This window comes from Gopherus flavomarginatus, chromosome 1 (assembly GCF_025201925.1).
Source record: "Gopherus flavomarginatus isolate rGopFla2 chromosome 1, rGopFla2.mat.asm, whole genome shotgun sequence".
Classification (NCBI taxonomy): domain Eukaryota; kingdom Metazoa; phylum Chordata; order Testudines; family Testudinidae; genus Gopherus; species Gopherus flavomarginatus.
In genome coordinates this window covers 203,163,409-203,186,390 of record NC_066617.1, presented here as the reverse complement: position 1 = coordinate 203,186,390, position 22,982 = coordinate 203,163,409, and the positions used below count along the sequence as shown (strand labels likewise).

The window sequence follows — 22,982 nt, the reverse complement described above, 5'->3', positions numbered from 1 at the left end:
CCCCTATCTCTCTTTGAAGGGTTTAGGCCCCATCCTTCTCTTCAGTGTTTCCCATTGGCTAGCTTAGCCAACTCTCCACTCAACATGTTTGGAACAGCACTTCTTTAAACTGCACTAGGGAACATTTAATACACACCAGCAGGACCAATTCATGTGCAACATGCTTTAGAAATCACAGCCCTCTAGTAGTGCTCATGGGCCCACCTGTAGACAAGCCTCAAGGTGTCTCTGGTCTCAGTAACGTTATTGCAAATATCAGAACACATTGGTCTTTCTACTAGAGAGGGCATGAGAAAAACAAGCCCTGGCAATTTAGTGATGCCAACAGAGATACTGAGAAATATCTTCCTTTTAGCACCCTTTTAGTACATTTAGGGCAGACTTTGTGCTGTCTTTAATTGTTGTGTGGTATTTACCTAGTAAAGTGACAGGCACTTAATAAAAACCTAGGCCAGAAAGGCAGTCTGCCAGATAGTACAAGTGACAGGATTTAACCGGATGAACTGGGTTAACCGTAAAAATGCATCTTTCTATCACCAAAGATTGGCATGAGTCCTGTCTCCAAAATGTCACGTAGGAAAATGAGTTCCTCCACATCAATTGACACCTCAGAGCTGACTTGTCATTTTTAAAGAATGAGTCTCGTCAGGTTAGGCAGCTGAAGACAGATCTCTAGCCATAAGATGCAAACAGTGATCACGAACTGTTTTTGTTCTTTTCTCTTTGTATCACAAATAGTTCATCCAACAAGAAAGATACATAAATAGAATCCTGTACTGCGCTCAGATATTCGAGCTGTTCTATTTCTGCATAACTCTGCTACATTGGTTCCCAACTTTTCTTCTGGTGGCATTCACCTTATGACAGATGACTGCCCCCCACCATTTCAACCCTTGCATGCCATGCCTTAGCACAATGCCTGTCCCTTTGCTCTCTTCTGTCACAATCTGCCTGGGTACACTCTTCTTTAATCCTTCTCATCTTTGTTCTTGAGTCTTTTATATTCTCTTTTGATCTCTTTTCTTTCAACTCTCCCTTTGGCATACAGTGGTTCTCAACCTTTCCAGACTATGATACCCCGTTCAGGAGCTGGAAGCCTGATCCCCATTTCTCAGAGCATGTACTTTAGCTTCTTGGAGCCCCTAGTGGCATGGGACCCCAGGCAATTGCTCCGCTTGCCATGCCCTAATGCTGGCCAAGCATTTGTGACCCCCCCCAAAACCTGCCCGCAACCCCCTGGAGGTCACAACGCCAAGCTGAGAAACACTGATCTATATGAGTTGATGTACCCACCCACACAACCCCCCCGGAAGACCTCTGCAGACTAATAGTCTAATAGACTAATTAATCTAGCAGACTAATTAATCTAGCAGACTAATAATATAGAGTCAGATGCAGCTGATTACTAATCCAGGCTGTCGCTTTCTGCACATGTTTACATGGCCCTTTGATTTTGTTTATATCTGTGCACTGTTGTCAGTGAAGATTTACTGATGCAGTTACCAAATACTATACTTCTTCCTTAAGGAAGTGTTACCTTAACTTCTGCTTTCTTTGTTGAGTTCTTCTGTATTCATTTAAATCTACTGGAGATGATTCTGACTTTGAGGGGATGGAACTAGAGCTGGGTGAATAACTGACTTTTTGGTTTGCTAGCAATTCCTAAACAATTTTAAAAAAAATTGTTTTGAGTCAAATGAAATGTTTGTTTCCATTTCAAACTTTTAAAAAGGTTTATTATTATTATTTATTAACATAAAATTTAAGGAAAATTCAAAACAAGAGTAGTTTCTAATTGAAAAACCAAAACATTTTGAAAATGTTGAAACAAAACATTTTGGTTTTTTAAGAATTTTTTTTTTGGTTGTTTTTTTTTGACTGAAACAATTCAGTGAACTTGACATAAATATGCAAAATGTTTTGGTTGACTTGAATCTTCATTTTTCACCCAAAAAAGGTTTGGTCAAAACATTTCACACAGATCTAGCTGTAACTAGCTCACCTTCACCTAGAAGAGAACTCCACACATGATGGACATGATTCATTACCACGTAATTCTGTTGCACTGTTAGCAGCCTTGCATTGACTAGAGGCAGTGTTGTCTAGTAGTTACAGTAGGGAAGTGTGTGACCCATTCTCTTGTATACCGAGCTCTACCATTGACTCACTCTTTGCACTTGGCCAAGTCACTTGCCCACTTCAGCCTCCATTCATATGTCTGTATAATGGAGGTTATAATACATTCCATCCCTCAGGGATGCTGCAAGGTTTAACTAACTATTGTTTGTAAAGTGCTTTACGGACCCTGAATGGGGAGCATTATATGAATGCTAAGTGGTTTCTTAAAGCAATTATTAAGTATCAGAGGGGTAGCCGTGTTAGTCTGGATCTGTAAAAGCAGCAAAGAATCCTGTGGCACCTTATAGACTAACAGATGTTTTGGAGCATGAGCTTTCGTGGGTGAATACCCACGTCGTCGGATGCATATCATAATTCACCCATGAAAGCTCATGCTCCAAAATGTCTGTTAGTCTATAAGGTGCTGCAGGATTCTTTGTTGCTTTTAAAGCAATTATTGTCCTTTTCATTTTAACAACCTGCTTCATCTTCAGGATACACCAGTCTGACAGGAGGTATATTTTAGTGTCTACGGCAACCCCATGGGGAAAAAATGTGCTCCACTCTTCTGGAGAAGATGTGTGAGAAGTATTTCAAGATGATTATGTGTTAGTCTTCATTTTTTCATTTTAAGTACTGGTCACGTTCCAGACTCTTCTATTGTCCAATAGTCCTACAAGGACCACTGAATTTTGAAGGACTATGTACAATGAATAACACAACTACGTAAGGAAGTAGGCACTGGTAATTTTGCTATTAATGCAATATTTTTGGTTTTGGAATCTATGCTACCTTTAGTCGGATTTTAGTCAGCTGACATACGCTGGGAGACTTACCAGACGTATCTGTTACAGGCATTTAGGGAGTATGAAGGGCACGTTATGCTACATTTAATCATATTTTAAAAGTGAATTTAGGGCTCAAGTAAGCTTTCCAGTTGAGCTCATCCCTTCATTTCACATAGGCCCTGAAGCCTTTCAGTCAGTAATGACTGCCAGCCAAATGTTCCCTCTGCTTAGCCAGTGGAAATGGACACGCCTTAGTCCTGGATAGCAAACCTTTTTCAGGTACCGAACAGAAGCAAATAGGATGTTCCACACCACAGTCTGTATGATTTAAGGAGCAGTTGCTGGAAGTGGCTTTCTCTCCCTTTAACACTGAGAAGGATAATGCCAGCTAGGGGTCTCACAGGACCGAGATGTCTGTAAAGGTCATAGCATTTATATCAGCCATTTTGCAGATGATTTTTGTTTCTCAAAATGTTTCATTCAGTATATGAATGCAGAGCTAAACAACAACCTGTGAGAGTCTTTATATTGCAACTGAAGAATGAGCCATATTCAGAGAGTGTCAGAATGATTGTTCTGAGCTTCTGACCTCTCTCCCTACTTCAGACTCCGAAGAGGTGTGGGGCACAGGCAACGGCGGGAGCTGTGAGGGCTGCAGGATGAAGTATGTTGAAAGAAATTTTGATAGATGCATGAGGTGTGTGCAGGACCTGTGGAGTCAGTCGTGTGGTGTGCCTTGGGGGAAGGGGAATGATTCCAGGAGAGCAGGAGTGTGGGTGACTGAGGGGACGTGCTGAAGATAGGATGAAAGGAAGGTGGCTGGGTCACTGTGTGGATGCCCTGGGGTGATTACTCAGGAGCAGGGGAACACTGGGTGCAGGCAAGGGAGCCAAGAGCTGAGTCTCCTTCAGGCCAGGTGCAGGGTGCTGTACTAGGTGCAAATCACACTCCCCTTTCTTATTTTGTGAGAGGAGGCAACTCACTTGCTGAGAATCTGCTATCCTCTGGGATGCTTTGTCTTTGGGCCACCTGACCTCTGTGCCCAGCTGGTCCCCAGCTTGTGCACAGAGCTGCTCACAGCCTCCCTGTTCCCTGTGCTCACAGTCTGAGGTTGGCTCCCAGTGCCCATATCGCAGGTTCCCGCCCACATACGCATATAATCTGAGGCTGGTTCCCAACACCCAGACTTCAGGTTGCCTCCCACTCATGCTCACAGTGAGAGGATCTGGCTTACAGCACCCAGATCACAGCCTCCCGCCCTCTTCCAGCTGCACAGTCTGGTGAGTTTGCATGTTTTCCTGTTTGCCTCTCAGCCTTTGTACAGATCAAGGGGAGAGCAAGTAGCTGGGCAGCTGTGCCTGCTCAGGACTTTTTTTTTTTGCAGGGCTCCCATAGGAACAAGGAGTGAATTTTCCCCTGCTATGATCCCAGTGAAGCTGGAGGCAAATTTGTCCCTAGATGTCTCCAGAGCTCACTTGTTTCTGCTTCTCTTTTTCTCAGCAGTAGCTGGAATCCTGAATCTTGACTGTATTTTGCTAAGACGGGTTGGTACTGCAAAATAAAGTTCAATGCAAAGGGGCTGGAGTGAGAGTGGGGGAAATAATAATGCTCATAGGAGCCACAGTTCACATAAGCCCCCCTCAAAGGAATTTGTGGCCATGAATAAAAAGAGAGAAGGTCTTTAATTTGATGATATTGTTTATTTGTATGGTGCCAGGCATTGGCCTGGCCCTTTACAGTCCATGTGTTACACATCAGCCTATTGTAGTTAGATCTGGAGGGACAAAGACTGTGCACGTGATTTTAGGCTGTCGTATCGTATAAGTGAAGTGGGGGTTGAATTTCTATCTTGTAATCATATAAACATAACATTTTGTAAAGGAACAAGCCAACCAGCCTAGCCCCGCTGTATCTGTGTGGCTGTCTAAAGTGCAGTTATGAATGATGTTTGAGGATTGGGTGAACAGTGAGACACATGTCAGAGGGGTAGCCATATTAGTCTGGATCTGTAAAAGCAGCAAAGAGTCCTGTGGCACCTTCTAGACTAACTGACGTATTGGAGCATGAGCTTTCATAGGTGAATACCCACTTCATCGGATCCATCTGAGACACAGGAAGAGGAATGATGACAATATAATCTGGTCACACTCTGAAGTTTATTAAATTACAATTGTTGAAGAAAACAGTCTGAGTCGGTGTACAGGAGTGGAAGCATAAACCTACCTAAAGCTACGTCTACACTATACACCTCTTCTGGTGGTGTGTAGTTTACAGGTAGCTATGTAGTTTACGAAAGGCACACTATAGTGCGCTGGGTTGGCTTTAGCAAGTGTGGGGCCCGATTCCTGGGGGCGGGGGAGGGGCTTGTACCCACCAGGCGGCGCTCCCAGTCTTGCACAGCACTTTGAATTGCCAGCCGGGAGAGCAGGGCCGCAGGGCCGTGGAGCTGCTGCGCTCCAGCCAAAGCTCCAGCCGGGGTCCTGGGGTCGCGGGCTTGCTGCGCTCCGACCAGCACTCTGGCCAGGGGAGCGGGGCTGCCAAAGACCCCGGCAGAGCTGACCGCCACTGGAGTGAGTAAAAAAAAATTAAAAAGGTGCCTAAAGCCGGCTCTGATAGTGCACAGCTACACAAGTCAGTGACAGGCTCTGGCAGAGGGAGGCAGCTGGGAAAAGGTATCAGCTGCTTCCCACTGTGAGAGCCTTTCACTGCAGCTAGGAAAGGCTCTGGCAGGGGGAGGCAGGCAGCAAGGCAAGGCTCAGCCTTTTCCCTGTTGCCTATCCCCCTGCCAGAGTTTTCCCCTCCTGCTGGAGTCTTTCCCTGCAGGATCCAGGGGGCTAGCAGCCTTTCCCTGTTGTTCCCCTCCCCCACAGCCAGAGCCTTTCCCTGCACCTGTACCCCAGCTACACACTCACACCCTTCAGGATGTCTTTACTCTACTGGCTTAATCCGTGTTTTACCATCTACACTGCTATTTATACCTCTGCTGGGGGCTAAATGTTTGTGCACACTGCACACTGCTGAAAGAACCCTGCTGTGTAAATGCACCCTGTCTATCTTAGGTGTTTCTCTTGTGCTCATCACCGTGATATCTAAATACAGACCTAACTATGCCCAACATTTATTCAGGACCGCCTGTTGGGGGGGGGGGCGCGCAAGTGGGGCAATTTGCCCCAGGCACCGCAGGGGCCCCCATGAGAATGTAGCATTCTATAGTATTGCAACTTTTTGTTATGCAAGGGGCCCCCAAAATTGCTTTGCCCCAGGCCCCCTGAATCCTCTGGGCGGCCCTGCATTTATTCAATGCAGTAGTAAATTTTACCTGTTTCTGTTCTGTCTCTGGTGGGATCCTGGCATTCTGGATGCCAGATTGTTGCATACAGTTCTAAAAGCCATACGAAAAAAATGGGGGCTCAGTTGTGGAACACTCCAGTCTCCAGAAAACTGCTCATCCTAGCAATCTCTCTGAGTGAACAGCCAGGGAAGAGAACCACTTTCACTCTGATGTAACTGGTTACAATTATGTATAACGGGTAAGGACAGTACTGTTGCAAGACATTTTATGGGAGTGATTGTGGGCAAAGAGCAGTGGTAACATTTATGTATTGGATTGGCACACAGGCTTTCAGCCCCTAATCGCTCCAATCTGAAAAGATTACTACAGTGCTGTATTTTCAAAAGACAAATACTTCTGTAGAGATTTCAATGATAGGCTGCTATGGCTGATGGTCATACGGCTGGAAAGATTAAGGTCAGATTCCCAGCTGGTGTAAATCATCCTAGTTCCATTGACTTGAAGGGAGTCAGACCAATTTACATCCAGTGGAGGATCTGGCATTTAACAGTTATCTGTCTCTACAATGCCTACACTATGAAAATCTGTCACTTTCTAACCTCAGCATGCATGAAAATCCTAAAAAAAATGTTGGGCCCGATCCTGCCTACTTTGTGGCCAATGTCAATATTCCCTGGTGCAAGATCAGGTCCTTTTTTGAACGTTATAATAAGATCACTCTTACTGAATGACAACTGTAAAAGTGAGCTGGGGCCAAACAGAATTTTTCAACATTTATTCCTTAGAATGCCTGCTTTCTGATCAGGCTTGAACCTGTCAAAATAACCAACCTAAAATAAATAGTTAGACTATACACTGCAAAGGAATACTTACATGTTGAAATGAACCCTTTGTGTTGTATACATTGTACTTGTATGTATCTCACATAGATGTAGCTATGCTTTTAGGGATGAATTAGTGTTTGACTGTCTTTAATTTCTTAGCACAGCCACTCCATAGTTACAAATGCTTGTATTTGGTAATGAACTGACTGATAGAAATAAGAGAAAATTTATTATGCTACTGTAGTACTTGAATTTTCATTTGAAAGACCTGGAACCAGGTGTGTTCATGGGCAGTCTTCAAACCAGCTCCCAGCAGTCTCATGTCATGCAGGTGGAAAACCTGAAACACACAGAGACAATTCACTGTATCTCCATCAAGTTGAAAAGTGTGCTGAGTTTCCTGTGTTTGTGGGTAATGGCTTTTTAACTGGTTCATCTAACACCCACATTCTGCTATTGCACTGCTACAGGAGATTGTTCGTGATCACTCCACTGAAAAGTAATCTATTTTTAAACAAAGGGATCCTGGTGGTTTGAAAGCTTTATTTACTGACTTTCTGGATTGCTACATGAACTGTTTAAGCACTAATTTGAAAGGCATCTGCTGGCAGAGAACGCCCTCTGATATCTTCCTTCACATACATCTGTCAGGTGACACCTCAGGCTAATTTCTCTTTGGCAATAGGTCCCCATAGGATGAAGATACAAATCAAGAACAAAGTGGCCATTGGATGCTTATTTAGCAATTTAAGTTTTCTGGAGAATTTTTTCTACCACTAATGCACCTCTCCCATCCTCTCCCATTCTTATTTCACAGGTGACAGGGCTCTTGCCTAGGCCAGAGAGAATTAATTGGGTGATAATTGGGTAGCACATGCACATTAAGTGATTGCTGGAGGGTAATATGGAGGACAGAGCAGTGTGACTAGTTCAATGTACATTTGAATAAGGGAAAGGGGACACTGACTGTCTAAGGCCTTGTCTACAAGAGTGTTTTGTACCAGTGCAAGTCACAGTTTGCACCAATGCAGCACACTTAGACTAGGGGTTTGCACTCGTGCAGCTACACTGGTGTAAAAGATCCTAGTGTAGAAAAGCCCTCAATTTAAATCATCCCAAACAATAGCCACAGACAAATAGAGAAAGGAAACATTGGGCCAAACCCTCCGCTGATGTAAGTCAGATGGAGCTGCGCTGATTTATAGCAGCTGAGGCTCTGGCTCCTTCTGTTGTAAATAGTGCTACATTTACAAATAAATATTTTAAAACACATTGAAACTAATGGAACGCAGCCTACAAACTCTCTTGCTTTTCCCACTGACAGAAGTTCTGTATGAGCTTCCTGCAGGCCTGCTCTATGACACAGCTAGCAGGTGCTTGGATGCTAATTTAGTTATGTCTACAGCAAATTGAAGTGACGCTGGAATGTTTGAAAGACACTGGAGATGTACTCGATTGCACACATGAAGAAATCAAGTCAACCAAGTGGCAGCTAGGGATATTTTTGTACCTACATCAAGCAGCAACTGAGGGAATGAAATTTAGCTCTTGACTCAAAGAGAGAGTTCAGAGGGAATCCCTCATCTCCTTGCACAGTAAGGCCAGGATTTGGAGGAAAAGTGGACAAGACTCCCATATTGGGAATAAACAGAGCATGAAAGAATAGAAGTTCAATTTCATCCTTTGTGCAACTCCACTGTACTCAGAGTTATTGCCACATGCAAGGGTTGATCCTTATGTGAGGACCACCATGGAATTAAAACTGTAGGCCTAATTCACCCCTGCAGTACTCCAGTTTTACACTGATGCAACTTGACTGGTTTCAGTGGAGTCACATGAGTATTAAACAGGAGTAATGCAGTGGTGAACAAGGCCTTATATTCTCATGTCTCAATATAATGTCACCGTCTGACCCTTCTTAAGGGTCTTTCTATCTAAGGTGACCAGATGTCCTGATTTTATAGGGACAATCCTGATATTTGGGGCTTTTTTTTATATAGGCTCCTATTACTCCCCACCCCATCCCAATTTTTCACACTTTGTCTAGTCACCCTATTTTTATCCAAAATCCCGTTGTCACTTTCCATTTTACAGTATTCAGAATGTTGACACACTTCCCATCCAGTTTATAGAAATAATTCTCTCCGAGAAAGGCTTCAATTTCCTTTTTTCTTTTCTTTTTTGCTTTTAAAGGATCTGTCAACAGCTGTGAAATTTGAATGTATTTTAGCCTGCTGAGCTCAAGTTACCAAGACGTAGTTTTCTGTAAGTAAATATGACCTGTCAGAATCCTTTGTCTAAAGCAATAATTTGGAATCAGGTATTATTTTGTAAGGGGGATTTTTCCATCTTGTGGGCAGATAATTTGGACCCTTGTCAAAAAAATGTTAACTCAGCTTCTATGTGTTGTAAAAGCTAATCAGAGGGTTTCTATGCTGTAGAACAGGGGTTCTCAAACTGGGGGTTGGGACTTCTCAGTAGATCGTGAGGTTATTACATGGGGGGTCATGAGCTGTCAGTCTCTAACCCAAACCCCGCTTTGCCTCCAGCATTTATAATGGTGTTTAAATATATAAAAAAAGATTTTTAATTTATAAGAGGGGGGTCACACTCAGAGGCTTCCTATGTGAAATGAGTCACTAGTACAAAAGTTTGAGAACCACTGCTGTAGAAGGATACTGTTGTTATGTGAAATTTGATGGCAAGCTTTTTGTTTCAGTTCACATCTCGACTGAGCCATACTTTCAAGTTTCAACATTGATCTGAACCACCAAGCAACCCAAAAGGCCAATTTTTTTCAGTTTGAAATCATCAAATCTCATGTGGTTTGATTGAAACCATTAATCTTTCCTGGAAAATGTGAGGCGCAGGAGTCCCTGCTTTCTCCAGAAAGTTTACAAACTTAAGCTGGGTGTCAAGTTTGCAGTGAACCCAAACCCAGGGGAAATGTTGCATAGTTTGGGGTTTCATAGCAAAAGGTTCACACAATTCCAATGCTGAAACCAACATACTGTTCTTGTATTAGTGTTTCGTTTCGTTAACTTTCATAGCATTATATTTCAGGTAAATAAATGCAGTTTTTATAAAGGACAAAGAATCATAGGATCAATTTCTTTTTTTCCATTTCCAGTGCATCATAGCATCTCTCTTTGCAGATGCCATAGAGAGAGCTGAGTAAATCATAGATTTTTCTGTTTGCTGGCAATTAAAAAATGTTTTTGGTCAATTGGAAAAGAAATTTTTAGTGAATCAAAGAGTTGAAAAAATCATTTTGAATCAAACAACCTGTTTCAAATGTTTCATTTCAATTTTGACCAATTTTGTTTTGGATTGTTTCCTTTTTAAGTTAAAGGAAAATGCGGTGACAGAGGGTAGAAGTCATTTCACATTAAAAAAAATCAGAACTTTTGTTAAAAAACTTTTAATAAAAAAAATTAAAAATTGGGTTTTCTTTTCAGGCAAAAGAATTTGACAAAATTGACATGAATTTGCAAAGGTTTTGGTGTCACTGAATCTGCAGTTTTCGTCAAAAAAAAACAAACAACCCTTTCATGCAAAAACTATGCCCAGCATTAGTCATACACTATCTAGGAACAGAAAATGTAACCCGGCCTCACAAGATAGTTTAGGAGTAAAGGCACTCAAATATGTGCTGAATGTTTGGAGTGAAAATCACTCCTGTGCAGAGGGCCAGCACAAGATCTATGCACCACTCAAGTCCTACTTAAGCCCTCAAAATAATGCTCAAGTAGTATGTAAGACCTGCATAAACCTTGTGCTGGCCTTCTGCCCAGGAGCAAATTTTACCCTTAATGTAAATTAATAAAATACAGTACATGGCTAAAAAAAATCCCATTTAAATCAGAAGAGCCTGTGTAAATGGAAGACTCTGTTTTCATATAATTAAAACTGTATAAAGAACTGACAGCTCCTGTAATATTACAAGATTACCATCAGTGAAGTCACTTTGAATTACAATACCTGCTATTCAAAAAGTCTAAGGGCATAATACAATAAGGAATGTTTGTTTTAATTTATAACAAAAGCTAAATTATGCCTTGTACTAAGATTAAAGTGACATGTCAGTTTTATTGTCTGGTTAGGGAGACTTGGGTATTGCAATCCTGATACATTGTTCTTATCCACTGAAAGGATTTACTGGACAGGATGTCTGGTATTGAGACTCTAAAGGGGGAAGTGATCATTAAGCTTCTTGTGTAAAACTCTCAATAAAAGTAGTATTGATTACCAAAAATCTTTGATTCCTTGTGTCAAAGTGATTTGACTGCACTCTATATGGCAGTATTCCTGATTTGCAAGGATGTCACCGGAGGTCAGCTTAACCATCCAGCAAAACTCACAACTGCATGATGGCTGTCTTTGAGAAGGACTCTCTGAATCAGTTACAGGAGGGGGGTGGGTTTTTGTTTTACTGGAGGTAAGGTGGCAAAGGGAACCACTTACCATCACTAGCCCCTAGGAGCTCCTGCACTGGAGGCTGCTGCCTCTTTCTTCTGTCACCTGCTGTTTTCACAGCTGCTCCTGGCTTTTCCACTCCCTATTCTCCCCCAACCTCTGTTTTACTGCAGCACAATGGGGAAACAGACAGAAAGAGCAGTAGTAATTTATTTAGGATGTTTGTACTTACATAGTAAACATTACTATAAATTGACACATTAAGGGACAGGTCCTCAGCTGATGGAAATTGAAATTAAATACATCTTCACTGAATTTAATAGAGTTATGCCAATTTACCCCAGCCAATGATATGGTCCGAAATATTTTGTTTCCAAGTTCAGCATTATCCCATGAAATAGTTTTCTTCTCTAAGAAAGGAACGCAGACAGGATATGTATCAGTTGTATAGAATTATTGCCACATTGGGTTTTACAAGTGTACCTGGCTTTTATGCTTTTCTAGAAGTCACCACATCAGAAAGGAAAGAGTGACGGAAGAAGATGGGAACGCTGTCTAATGATACAGCACTGAATTCACTCCTCTCCAAATTATTACAAGAATATGTAGACCGGACAAATAACTCTGCATCTTCTCAGGCTGAAAAACCCAGTGACAATCTGGAAATCATCTATGTGCTCTTGTTGCTTGGTTTCTTTGGCTTTTTCACATTTGGAACAATGTTTAGCAACATCCGCTCCAAAAAGCTTGAGCACTCAAACGACCCATACAATATGTACATTGAAAGAAATATTTGGCATAAGCTGGATGAAGCAAATTTTCATGCAAAAATTGTGGAAAGTTATAAATCGTGCTGTGTGTTTGAAAACCAGCTCGCTGTGGAGCAACCTGTCAATCAGATTCCTCAGGTGAAGACTTCATAGAGAAATGGGAGAAATGATGGTCTGTTAACTTTACAGGCATAGAGCCAGATCTTCACCTGATACAAATGGAAGTAGCTCGTGGCCCATCAGTGCAAAATAATTTTGCATGTAGAACAAACAAACAAACAATCTCTTTCTGCATAGCATCTACCATGATGTGATAGCACTGCATTTTGTATACTCCTTGTTACATGAAATTGGACAATCATGCTGCAAAGCTTTCAACCTTGAATATGGTTGCTGTAATCTCTAAGATCAAGAACAGTAGGAGCCAGATCCTCAGCTGGTGTAAATCAGCATATCTGCATTGTTCTCACCAATGAGGCTAGTTTAAAAAGTGCTTTATACTTTGAGGCTGCATCCCATATTCTTACAATGATCAAAATTTAGAACCTGCTTGTAGCATTTGTAGTAACCTGCATGATTAAAACAATAATTCATCTAGCACAAGCTAGAAATGTTAACAATCAAGTAGCATTTAGGCAATTACCCCCTTTCAAAATATGGAAGCAGCTGATCAAAAGAGCTGGTTGAAATTTGTCATTCAAAAAATGTTTGAAGGAAAAGCAATCTGGTTACTAAACGAAAAATTTTGTGGAAGATTTTTGTTTCTTTCCAAGTTTTCCATGGTTTTGATGAAAATCTGAGAAAAAAAATTGGTTTCCAGTTTGGCATGTAAAAAAAATCAGAAAAGTATTCTGTGAAAAATGTAAATACAGTTTTCCAACTGACCTTACAGATCAACCCCGCTCTGTACTTTCTTATTCCTCATGAAGAAAGATTATGCACTAGGGATAAAATTCACCCAACCGCACAAGGTGAGCACAAAGTCTGTGCATTACTTATGTTCCGCTTACATGGTATTTTGATGGGATTTAAGTGGTGCATAGATCTTGTGCTGCCAGTGCACCTGATGAATTTCATGCTATGTGACGAGTTTGTTTAGCAAACCTCTGATATTTAAGCCCCAATTCAGCAATGCACCTAGAAATGTGCTTAACTTCAAGCTTGTGAGTAATTCCATAGAGTGCTCCAAAATAGCAGTTTCACATTCAGTAAAATTCCTTTATTACACAGTGGCCAAAGTGCAGCCCAGCTCACGGCAAGATTTTTCTACCTATCCAGTGCCATTTGTTTGGTATTGAGTCAAGCTGAAATGTGTCAGCTGAACTCAGCAACTTTGGGAAGGGGGAAACCTAAAATAAACTGCAGGAAGCATTACTTGTCTCTGCGAAAACAGGGGAACGTGCCTTCCCCGATCTCAGCACCTCACCTTTGTGCCTGGTCTCAAAGAAGCATGGTCTGAGCAAAAATGCTGTTTCAGCTGCACACCACACATACAGTTTCTAGTTCCAATTTTCTTATAATTAAGGGGAGGTGGGAAGACAGTCCCCCCTGGGTCAGGGTAACGCATGTAAAGAGCCACTTCAGCGGCAGAGACAAATAGGCAGGGAGCTGGAAAGATAAGTGCAGCACTACAGGATGTGCCAGGCCACATACCTGGAAGACATGTTGCTGTAATTCACTGACTGTTCTCTTTCTATGCTTAGGTATTCCTTAAAGCCCGACATTGTCATTAGAAATCATCCTATTAAAAATATTGCTTGTGCTATTAGTGTTTGTGCTTGTTGTGCTACCAACAATAGCTGAAAATAATTGATGGAGATTGTCACAGCAGTTTAGAGGATTTAGACAATTACCTTCCATTAATCTGAGTGGAAGGTATATGTTTTATGTGCCCCAGACTGCTCTAAGAATCTCAGTCATTGTCATTATCTGATTCACTTTTTCTAGAACAAAGCAACGTATCCAAACACACTCCGACTTTGGGGAGAAGAGCCTTCCTGGCTTGGAACTTTTCTTCTTAGTGCTATTTATGCTGTTTATTTATTTTTTGAATTTCCTTCAGCTTGAACAAATGAAAACATACTAAGCAGTTTTGCTTTCTAGTTCTCCTGCAGTAGGCCTGTACTGTACAGTTTAGAGTAAAGCGTTGCTGGGAAATGTTTAAACCTGAACAAAACCCAACTAAAACATTTTAACAAATACTATTAATGTTAGCTTTTGTTGAAAGTTTTTTAAACAAATGACTCCCCCCACCTAAGTTTTGGCCCTAAACTACATGACAGTGTCCTTGTTAAAAAGAATGTACATTACTTGCAATATAATTATTAGTGGTGAAGGTGACTGACATTTTTAGTTATATAATAACAGGAGCTATTAACTGGCTTTCCAATGGTGTACCATAGACTTTGAATGTTAACTTTTATTCTTATAATTTTTTTCCAGTTTGTTTTGTGAAAATCATTTTCCTTTGTTCAAACTCAATAAAATGTATAATTACAAAACTGTGGTGTAGCTTCAGATGTCATTCCTCGTAAGATCATAGAATCATAGAATTGTAGGACTGGCAGGGACTTTGAGAGGTCATCTAGTCCTGTCCCCTGCACTCAAGGCAGGACTATTATCTAGATCCTTATCTAGACAGGTGTTTGTCTAACCTGCTCTTAAAAACCTCCAATGATGGAGATTTCACTTCCTCCCTGTGCAATTTATTCCAGTGCTTAACCACTCTGACAGGAAGATTTCCCAATGTCCAACCTAAACCTTCCTTACTGCAATTTAAGCTCATTGCTTCTTGTCCTATCCTCAGAGGTTAAGGAGAATAATTGTTTTCCTTCCTCTTTGTAACAACCTTTTATATAGTTAAACTGTTATCATGTCCCATCTCAGTCTTCTCTTCTCCAGACTAAACAAACCCATTTTTTTTTCAACATTCTCTCATAGGTCATGTTTTCTAGACCTTTAATCATTTTTGTTGCTCTTCTCTGGACTCTCTCCAATTTTTCTACATCTTTCCTGACATATGGTACCCAGAACTGGACACAATACTCCAGTTTAGGCCTAATCAGTGTGCATTAGAGTGGAAGAATTACTTCTCATGTCTTGCTTACAACACACCTTCTAATACATCCCAGAATGATGTTTGCTTAAGAGTTATGTAAAAATCTGTGTTTCTGTTTAAATAACTATTTACTGACCTCTTGCTTTCAGTTTTCGAGCATATTCAGCAGTGTCATAGCTAAGCACCTTTATATCTTCATTATAAGTATAATTATAGGCTGAATAATGTAATTGAGCAATAATGATGTCATAGGCCAGATTGCTGGCTGGTGTAAATGAATTACCCCGGGGTGAGGATCTGGCCCAACATTATATGGAGGAAAATACCCAATTGGTTCATCTTTTACATGGACATCACACATAGTTTTAACAATGTTTGTAAAAAAAAAAAATCCAATTAATTAAGGATTCACCCCAAGGCAGAACTCTCCACATCATAGGAACTCTGTTACCAGGTAGTACTATGGGCTTGGTTACACTTACAGTGCTGCAGCAGCACAACTACGCCTCTGTAGCAATCCTTGATGATGCTACCCTCGCAGATGGGAGAGCTTCTCCCATTGGCGTACGTACCTGACTTCCATGAGAGGCGGTAGCTATGTTGATGGGAGAATCCCCCCACCCCTCCATCCACACAGCGCTGTCTACACTGGGGTTAGGTTGGTAGAACTACGTCACTCGGGATTTTCCACATCATGAGCGACAAGATCATAGCGACACACATTCCTAGCGTAGCCCAAGCTTATGGGGAAGATGAAGGAAGAGTGAGCATGGAGGAGGGTGTGGAGGTGGATGGAGCAGGCTTGCCTCCACATTCCCTGTAATCTGTGGAAGGGGGTTCCAAATGTGATGGCATGGAGAAGGAGCAAGGGAGATTGGACTAGATTCCACCAGATCATAATTTAGCTTGGGCTGAACTCTTTGTGAGTACATGAAACCTAACACATGTTGAGAGCTAACACCTGTGAGCCAGACTGCAGTCTCTGCACTTCAAAGCATCATGTAGGTCTTGTAAACTTAACTCCAACTTCTTCTATCATTAATCACTGACTAATTCAGGATGAAAGATGCTAGAGCCTTAATTGCTCATGAATATTTAACAGAAGCAAGAGTGTTAATTGAACGAGTAACACTTATGGATGTGCAATCAGCTCTTTAGCTGGTGATATTTGCACAGACAAAAAACCACCACTAACAAAAATATTGTTATAAATATCATTAACTAGCACTCACATTTCCTGGCATCCTGGTGAGTACTGGTGAGCTGAAAAAGAGGCTACAGTCATTGGATACATTATTTGTTGTATATTATTTAATCTACTTTTTAACTCAGTAGAATGGGAATTGATGTCCTCAGGGATAGGCTGGATAGACTAATCAGGAGAGGGATAAACTAACAACATAAAAAGAGGGTAAAACAGAGGGAAGATCTGAGTACTCATTTAGCACAGAATCAAGATGTTGAGAACAAAATTAACCAAAGAACAAGAAAAGAAGAAATTCTTGAATTATCTATACACCAATGCTAGGAGCCTGGCTAACAAATAAGAGGAACTGGAATTGGTCATATCTGAGCATGAATTCAATCTAGCTGGTATTACTGAAACCTGGTGGAATGACTCTTACAGTTAGAATGTTAAAACCAAGGGTTATAACCTATTTAGGAAGGACCGACTGGGCAAAAGGGGGAGAGTGAATGGCACTCTATGTAAAAAACAGGTGGAGACCTGTTTGTGAGTCACTGATAACTCGGGAGAAAATAACCCTGAATGCTTATGGATCAATGTTCTAACAGATAAAGCACAAGATGGAGTATTTGTTGGTGTCTGCTACAGACCATCAAATCATGCTAGGGAACAGCATCTATAATGAAAGAAAGCTGCATGATCATGGGGGAACATCAATTTGAGTGACATATGTTGGAGGCCTCTTGCTCCAGTAATAAGAAATTCTCAATATAGATGACAATTTACTAACTCAAAAACTGTTGCAACCAACACAGGGGACTTCTATATTAGACCTGATCTTAATAGGTAGAGGGGAACTGATCACAGAACTAAAAATTAATGATAGCTTACATACACATGGTCCTGACTTGATCACATTTTTAATGTGCAACCAAAATAAAGTTCAAATGAGTAATATATATACTTGGTACCTTAAAAGGGCCAGTTTCACAAAGCTGAAAACAATTATGAACCATATTAGCTGACAGGAAATATTTAATCAGAAAAATGTGAATGATAACTGGAAACTGTTTACTAGCACTTTACTAGGTGCCTAAAAAGTCACAATCCAGGAAGATGGCCTTATTGGATAAAAAACTGACCTAGTTTAGAGGGGAGTGAATGCAGCTATGAAAAATAAAACTATATCTATAACAAATGGAAGAAGGGGGAAACTGATAGTAGTGACTATAAATCAGAAGCTAGGAATTGTAGTACATTGATAAGGGAAGAAAAGGGACACAAAGAGAAATCTATGGCCAGCAGAGATAAGGACAAGGAGTTTTTATAAATGTATATGACAAAAATCCTGACAATAGATGGAAATAGTTTACTAGATGAAAATAGCAAAGAATCCTGTGGCACCTTATATACTAACAGAAGTTTGGGAGCATGAGCTTTCGTGGGTGAATACCCACTTCATCAGACATGCATCTGAAAATAGTTTCCTTGCTGCTTTTACAGATCCAGACTAACACAGCTACCCTTCTGATACTAGATGAAAATAGTAAAATTATGAATAATAATGCAGGTAAGTAGGAAACATTTAATAAATATTTCTGTTCTGTACTTGGGGGGAAAAAAGATGATGCAGGTTCATCATATGATGGTGATATTCTTTACAGGCCCCTACTGTCACAGGAGTATGTTAAATATCATCTGTTAAAGTCAGACATTATTCACTCATCAGGTCCCAAGAACATGCATTCAAGAGTTTTAAAAGAGCTGACTGAGGCACTTACTGGACCGTGTTTGATTTTAAATAAGTCTTAGAGCATTAGGGAAGTTCCAGATGACAGCTAATGTTGAGCCAATATTTAAAATAGCTAAATGGCTTGACAGAATGATAGGTAATATCATAGGTAGCACGACACACAGGTATCTGTTGTTGGCCCTACACTATTTAACATTTTTATCAGTCTTACATCAATCCTAGGCATGATAATGGAGTGGCTGATATGGGACTCGATTAATAAAGAACCAAAGCAGGATAATGAAAATCAACACTGGTTTATGTAAAATAGATCTCTCACCAGGGCCGGCTCTAACTATTTTGCTGCCCCAAGCAAAAAAAAAAAGCACAGCCCTGCCAAACCAAAAACAACCCCCCCCCCACTCCGCACCGCTGAACCAAAAAGAAAATCACCACTATCCCCCCAAGCACCATCCTGCCAAACCAAAAAAAAAAAATAAATAAAACTCCAGTGCCACCCCGCCGAACCAAGATTGGCCCCCCCCTTATAAGGTGCTTCCCCAAGCATGTGCTTGGTCAGCTGGTGCCTGGAGCTGGCCCTGTCTCTCACTCTAGCAATACCTTTTTTTAAAGCAGAGGTGGGCAATCTTTTTGGCCTTAGGGCCACATCTGGGTGTGAAAATTGTATGGCAGGCTATGCATGCTCACAAAATTGGGGATTGGAGTGTGGGAGGGGGTGAGGGCTCCAGCTGGTGGTGCAGGCTCTAGGGTAGTGCAGAAATGAGGTGTTTGGAGTTCGGAAGGGGGCTCCGGGTTGGGGCATGGGGTTAGGATGCAGGAGGGTTGAGGTCTGGATGGAGGTGCTGGCTCTGGGATGGGGCCAGGGATGAAGGGTTTGGGGTGCAGAAGGAGTCTGTGGGCTGAGGGTGGAGCAGAGGGTTTCAGTGTATGGGAGAGATCTCTGAGCTGAGGAGGGAGATTGGGGTGTGGGAGGGGGTATGGGCTCTGGACTTGGGTTGCAGATTCCAGAGTGGGGCCAGAAATGAGGGGTTCAGGATATGGGCGGGGGGGTCCAGGCTGGGGCAGGGGATTGGGGTGTGTGGGGAGGTGAGAGCTCTGTTTGTGGGTGCAGGCTCTGGAGTGAGGCTAGGGATGAGAGGTTTGAGTTGCAGGAAGATGCTCCAGGTTGGGACTGAGGGGTTCAGAGGATGGGAGGGGGATCAGGGCTGGGGCAGGGGCATGGGAGGAGATCAAGCAGCTCCCAGAAGCAGTGGCATGTCACCCCTCTGGCTTCTATGCTGAGGTGTGTGGCCAGGCAGCTCTGTGTGCTGCCCCATCCACAGGTACCTCTCCCGCAGCTCCCATTGGCCATGGTTCCTGGCCAATGGGAGTTGCAGAGCTGGTCCTTGGGCTGGGGGAAGCATGCAGAGCTTCCTGGCTGCTCCTACACATAGAAGCCAGAGTGAGGACATGCCACTGCCTCCAGGAGCCGCATAGAGCCATGGAAGCTTGAGGGCCATATTAAAAGGTCTGACAGGCTGGATGCAGCCCTTGGGCCACAGTTTGCCCACCCCTCTTTTAAAATGAGGTTACAAGTTTGGATGATAAAGATAAGTGTTGTGTGACAAAGTTCCTCCTCTACCTTGTATCAGAGGGGTAGCCGTGTTAGTCTGGATCTCTAAAAATCAGCAAAGAGTCCTGTGGCACCTTATAGACTAACAGACGTTTTGGAGCATGAGCTTTCGTGGGTGAATACCCACTTCATCAGATGCATGTAATGGAAATTTCCAGGGGCAGGTATATATATGCAAGCAAGAAGCAAGCTAGAGATAATGAGGTTAGTTCAATCAGGGAGGATGAGGCCCTGTTCTAGCAGCTGAGGTGTGAAAACCAAGGGAGAAGAAACTGATTTGTAGTTGGCAAGCCATTCACAGTCTTTGTTTAATCCTGAGGTGATGGTGTCAAATTTGCAGATGAACTGAAGCTCAGCAGTTTCTCTTTGAAGTCTGGCCCTGAAGTTTTTTTGCTGCAGGATGGCCACCTTAAGATCTGCTACTGTGTGGCCAGGAAGGTTGAAGTATTCTCCTACAGTTTTTTGTATATTGCCATTCCTAATATCTGATTTATGTCCATTTATCCTTTTCTGTAGAGACTGTCCAGTTTGGCCGATGTACATAGCAGAGGGGCATTGCTGGCATATGATGGCATATATTACATTGGTGGACGTGCAGGTGATGGTGTGGCTGATCCAGTTAGGTCCTGTGATGGTGTCGCTGGTGTAGATATGTGGGCAGAGTTGGCATCGAGGTTTATTGCATGGATTGGTTCCTGAGCTAGAGTTACTATGGTGTGGCGTGCAGTTACTGGTGAGAATATGTTTAAGGTTGGCAGGTTGTCTGTGGGCTAGGACTGGCCTGCCACCCAAGGCCTGTGAAAGTGTGGGATCATTGTCCAGGATGGGTTGTAGATCCCTGATGATGCGCTGGAGGGGTTTTAGCTGGGGACTGTATGTGATGGCCAGTCCATGAAATAAACTCGATGCCAACTCTGCCCACATATCTACACCAGTGACACCATCACAGGACCTAACCGGATCAGCCACGCCATCACCGGTTCATTCACCTGCACGTCCACCAATGTAATATATGCCATCATATGCCAGCAATGTTCCTCTGCTATGTACGTTGGCCAAACTGGACAGTCTCTACAGAAAAGGATAAATGGACACAATCAGATATTAGGAATGGCAATATACAAAAAACTGTAGGAGAAAACTTCAACCTCCCTGGCCACACAATAGCAGATCTTAAGGTGGCCATACTGCAGCAAAAAAACTTCAGGACCGGACTTCAAAGAGAAACTGCTGAGCTTCAGTTCATCTCAAAATTTGACACCATCACCTCAGAATTAATCAAAGACTGTGAATGGCTTGCCAATACAAAATCAGTTTCTCCTCCCTTGGTTTTCACACCTCAGCTGCTAGAACAGGGCCTCATCCTCCCTGATTGAACTAACCTCGTTATCTCTAGCTTGCTTCTTGCTAGCATATATATACCTGCCCCTGGAAATTTCCACTACATGCATCCTACGAAGTGGGTATTCACCCACGAAAGCTCATGCTCCAAAACATCTGTTAGTCTATAAGGTGCCACAGAATTCTTTCCTCCTCTACCTTGGCGAGTCCTGTCCTTATTGGCAGATTTTGCTAGCCTCAGAGATCTTCCTGTGTTGGATCAGAAGTTGGGAGGTTTTAGGGGGAACCCAGGCCCACCCTCTATCCTGGGTTCCAGCCCAGGGCCCTGTGTACTGCAGCTGTCTAGAGTGCCTTCTGGAACAGCTACACGACAGCTACAACTCCCTAGGCTACTTCCCCATGGCCTCTTCCCAACACCTTCTTTGTCCTCACCACAGGACCTTCCTCTTGATGTCTGTTAATGTTTGTGCTCCTCAGTCCTCCAGCAGCACACCCTCTCACTCCCAGCTCCTTACACACAGCTCACTAACTAGAGTGAAAGCTTTTTATACCAGGTGTCCTGATTAGCCTTAATTAATTCAGTAACTTCCCAATTGGCTACAGGTGTCCTAATTAGCCTGCCTGCCTTAATTAGTTCTAGAAAGTTCCTGAGTCTTCTGGAATAGTCCCTGTTATCTTACCCAGGGAAAAAGGACCGGCTTAACCTGGACCTAATGTATCTACCTTTGACCGCGCTCTTGTAGCCATTTGGCCTGACCCTGTCACAGTTGATATAATTTAATTAAATTTTTGTAAGGTGTTTGACTTGATACCATACATATTTTTTATTAATAAAAATTGAACAATATAAAATTAACACGACACACAGGTATCTGTTGTTGGCCCTACACTATTTAACATTTTTATTAATGAGCTGGTAGAAAACATAAAATCATCACTGATAAAGTTTGCAGATGACACAAAAATTGGAGCAGTGGTAAATCTGGATTGCTTAGTAAACTGGGCACAAGCAAACAATGCACATTTTAATATGGCTAAGTGTAAATGTTCAGTGACTTTGAAAAAGATTTTGGGGTCCTGGTGGATAATCAACTGAACATGAGTTCCCAGTGTGACACAGTGGCCTAAAGGGCTAATGCAATAAACAAGGAAATCTCAAGTAGGAGTCGTGAGATTATTTTACCTCTGTATTTGGCACTGATGTGACGGCTGCTGAAATCCTGTGTCCTGTTCCCACTTCCACAATTCAAGAAGGATGTTGAAAAATAGTAGAGGATTTAGAGAATAGCCATAAGAATGACTAAAGGATTAGAAAACATGCCATATAGTGATGATAGACTCAAGGAGCACAGTCTATTTAGTTTTAGAAAGAGAAGGATAAGGGGTGATGATTATAGTCTACTTGTATGTACAGGGGGAACAAATATTTTATAATGGGCTCTTCAATCTAGCAGAGAAAGGTATAACTTGATCCAATGACTGGAAGTTGAAGCTAGACCAGTTCAGAGTAAGGTGTAAAATTTCAATGGTGAGAGTTATTAACCACTGGAACAACTTATCAAGGATAAGGGTGGATTCCTCATCACTGACCAGTTCAAAATGAAGATTGAGTATTTTTTCTAAACTAGATATTCTTGGAATTATTTGGAGAAGTTCTGTGGTTTGTTTTATACAGGAGGTCTAACTAGATGATCATAATGGTCCCTTCTGCCCTTGAAATATATGAATTGATGAAAAAAACAAGCAGCTCTGGAGGTAGACGTTATGAATGTGGCCTGGGTTCCTGCACCGATATGAGGTGGTTGATTTCTTTTCTCTCTTCTC

At 42.1% G+C, this 22,982-nt stretch overlaps 1 protein-coding gene across 2 annotated transcripts; it reads left to right on the top strand.

Moving 5' to 3' along the window:
• Nucleotides 1-2,639: 2,639 nt before the first annotated feature.
• On the top strand, nucleotides 2,640-12,863 carry KCNE1 (potassium voltage-gated channel subfamily E regulatory subunit 1). 2 transcript variants are annotated; one of them, XM_050929734.1, is made up of 3 exons: nucleotides 2,640-2,726; nucleotides 9,216-9,287; nucleotides 11,943-12,863. In XM_050929734.1, the coding sequence occupies exon 3, from the start codon at nucleotides 11,981-11,983 to the stop codon at nucleotides 12,359-12,361; it is 381 nt and encodes a 126-aa protein (XP_050785691.1). In that variant the 5' UTR covers nucleotides 2,640-2,726; nucleotides 9,216-9,287; nucleotides 11,943-11,980; the 3' UTR covers nucleotides 12,362-12,863. The 2 variants fall into 2 exon arrangements, with proteins under 2 accessions (XP_050785691.1, XP_050785700.1); XM_050929743.1 differs by lacking the exons at nucleotides 2,640-2,726; nucleotides 9,216-9,287 and adding an exon at nucleotides 4,132-4,186.
• Nucleotides 12,864-22,982: the final 10,119 nt, after the last annotated feature.

Bases quoted from the DNA above. Each gene is read 5' to 3' on its own strand.
- KCNE1 (XM_050929734.1), top strand. From the start codon at position 11,981: ATGGGAACGCTGTCTAATGATACAGCACTGAATTCACTCCTCTCCAAA.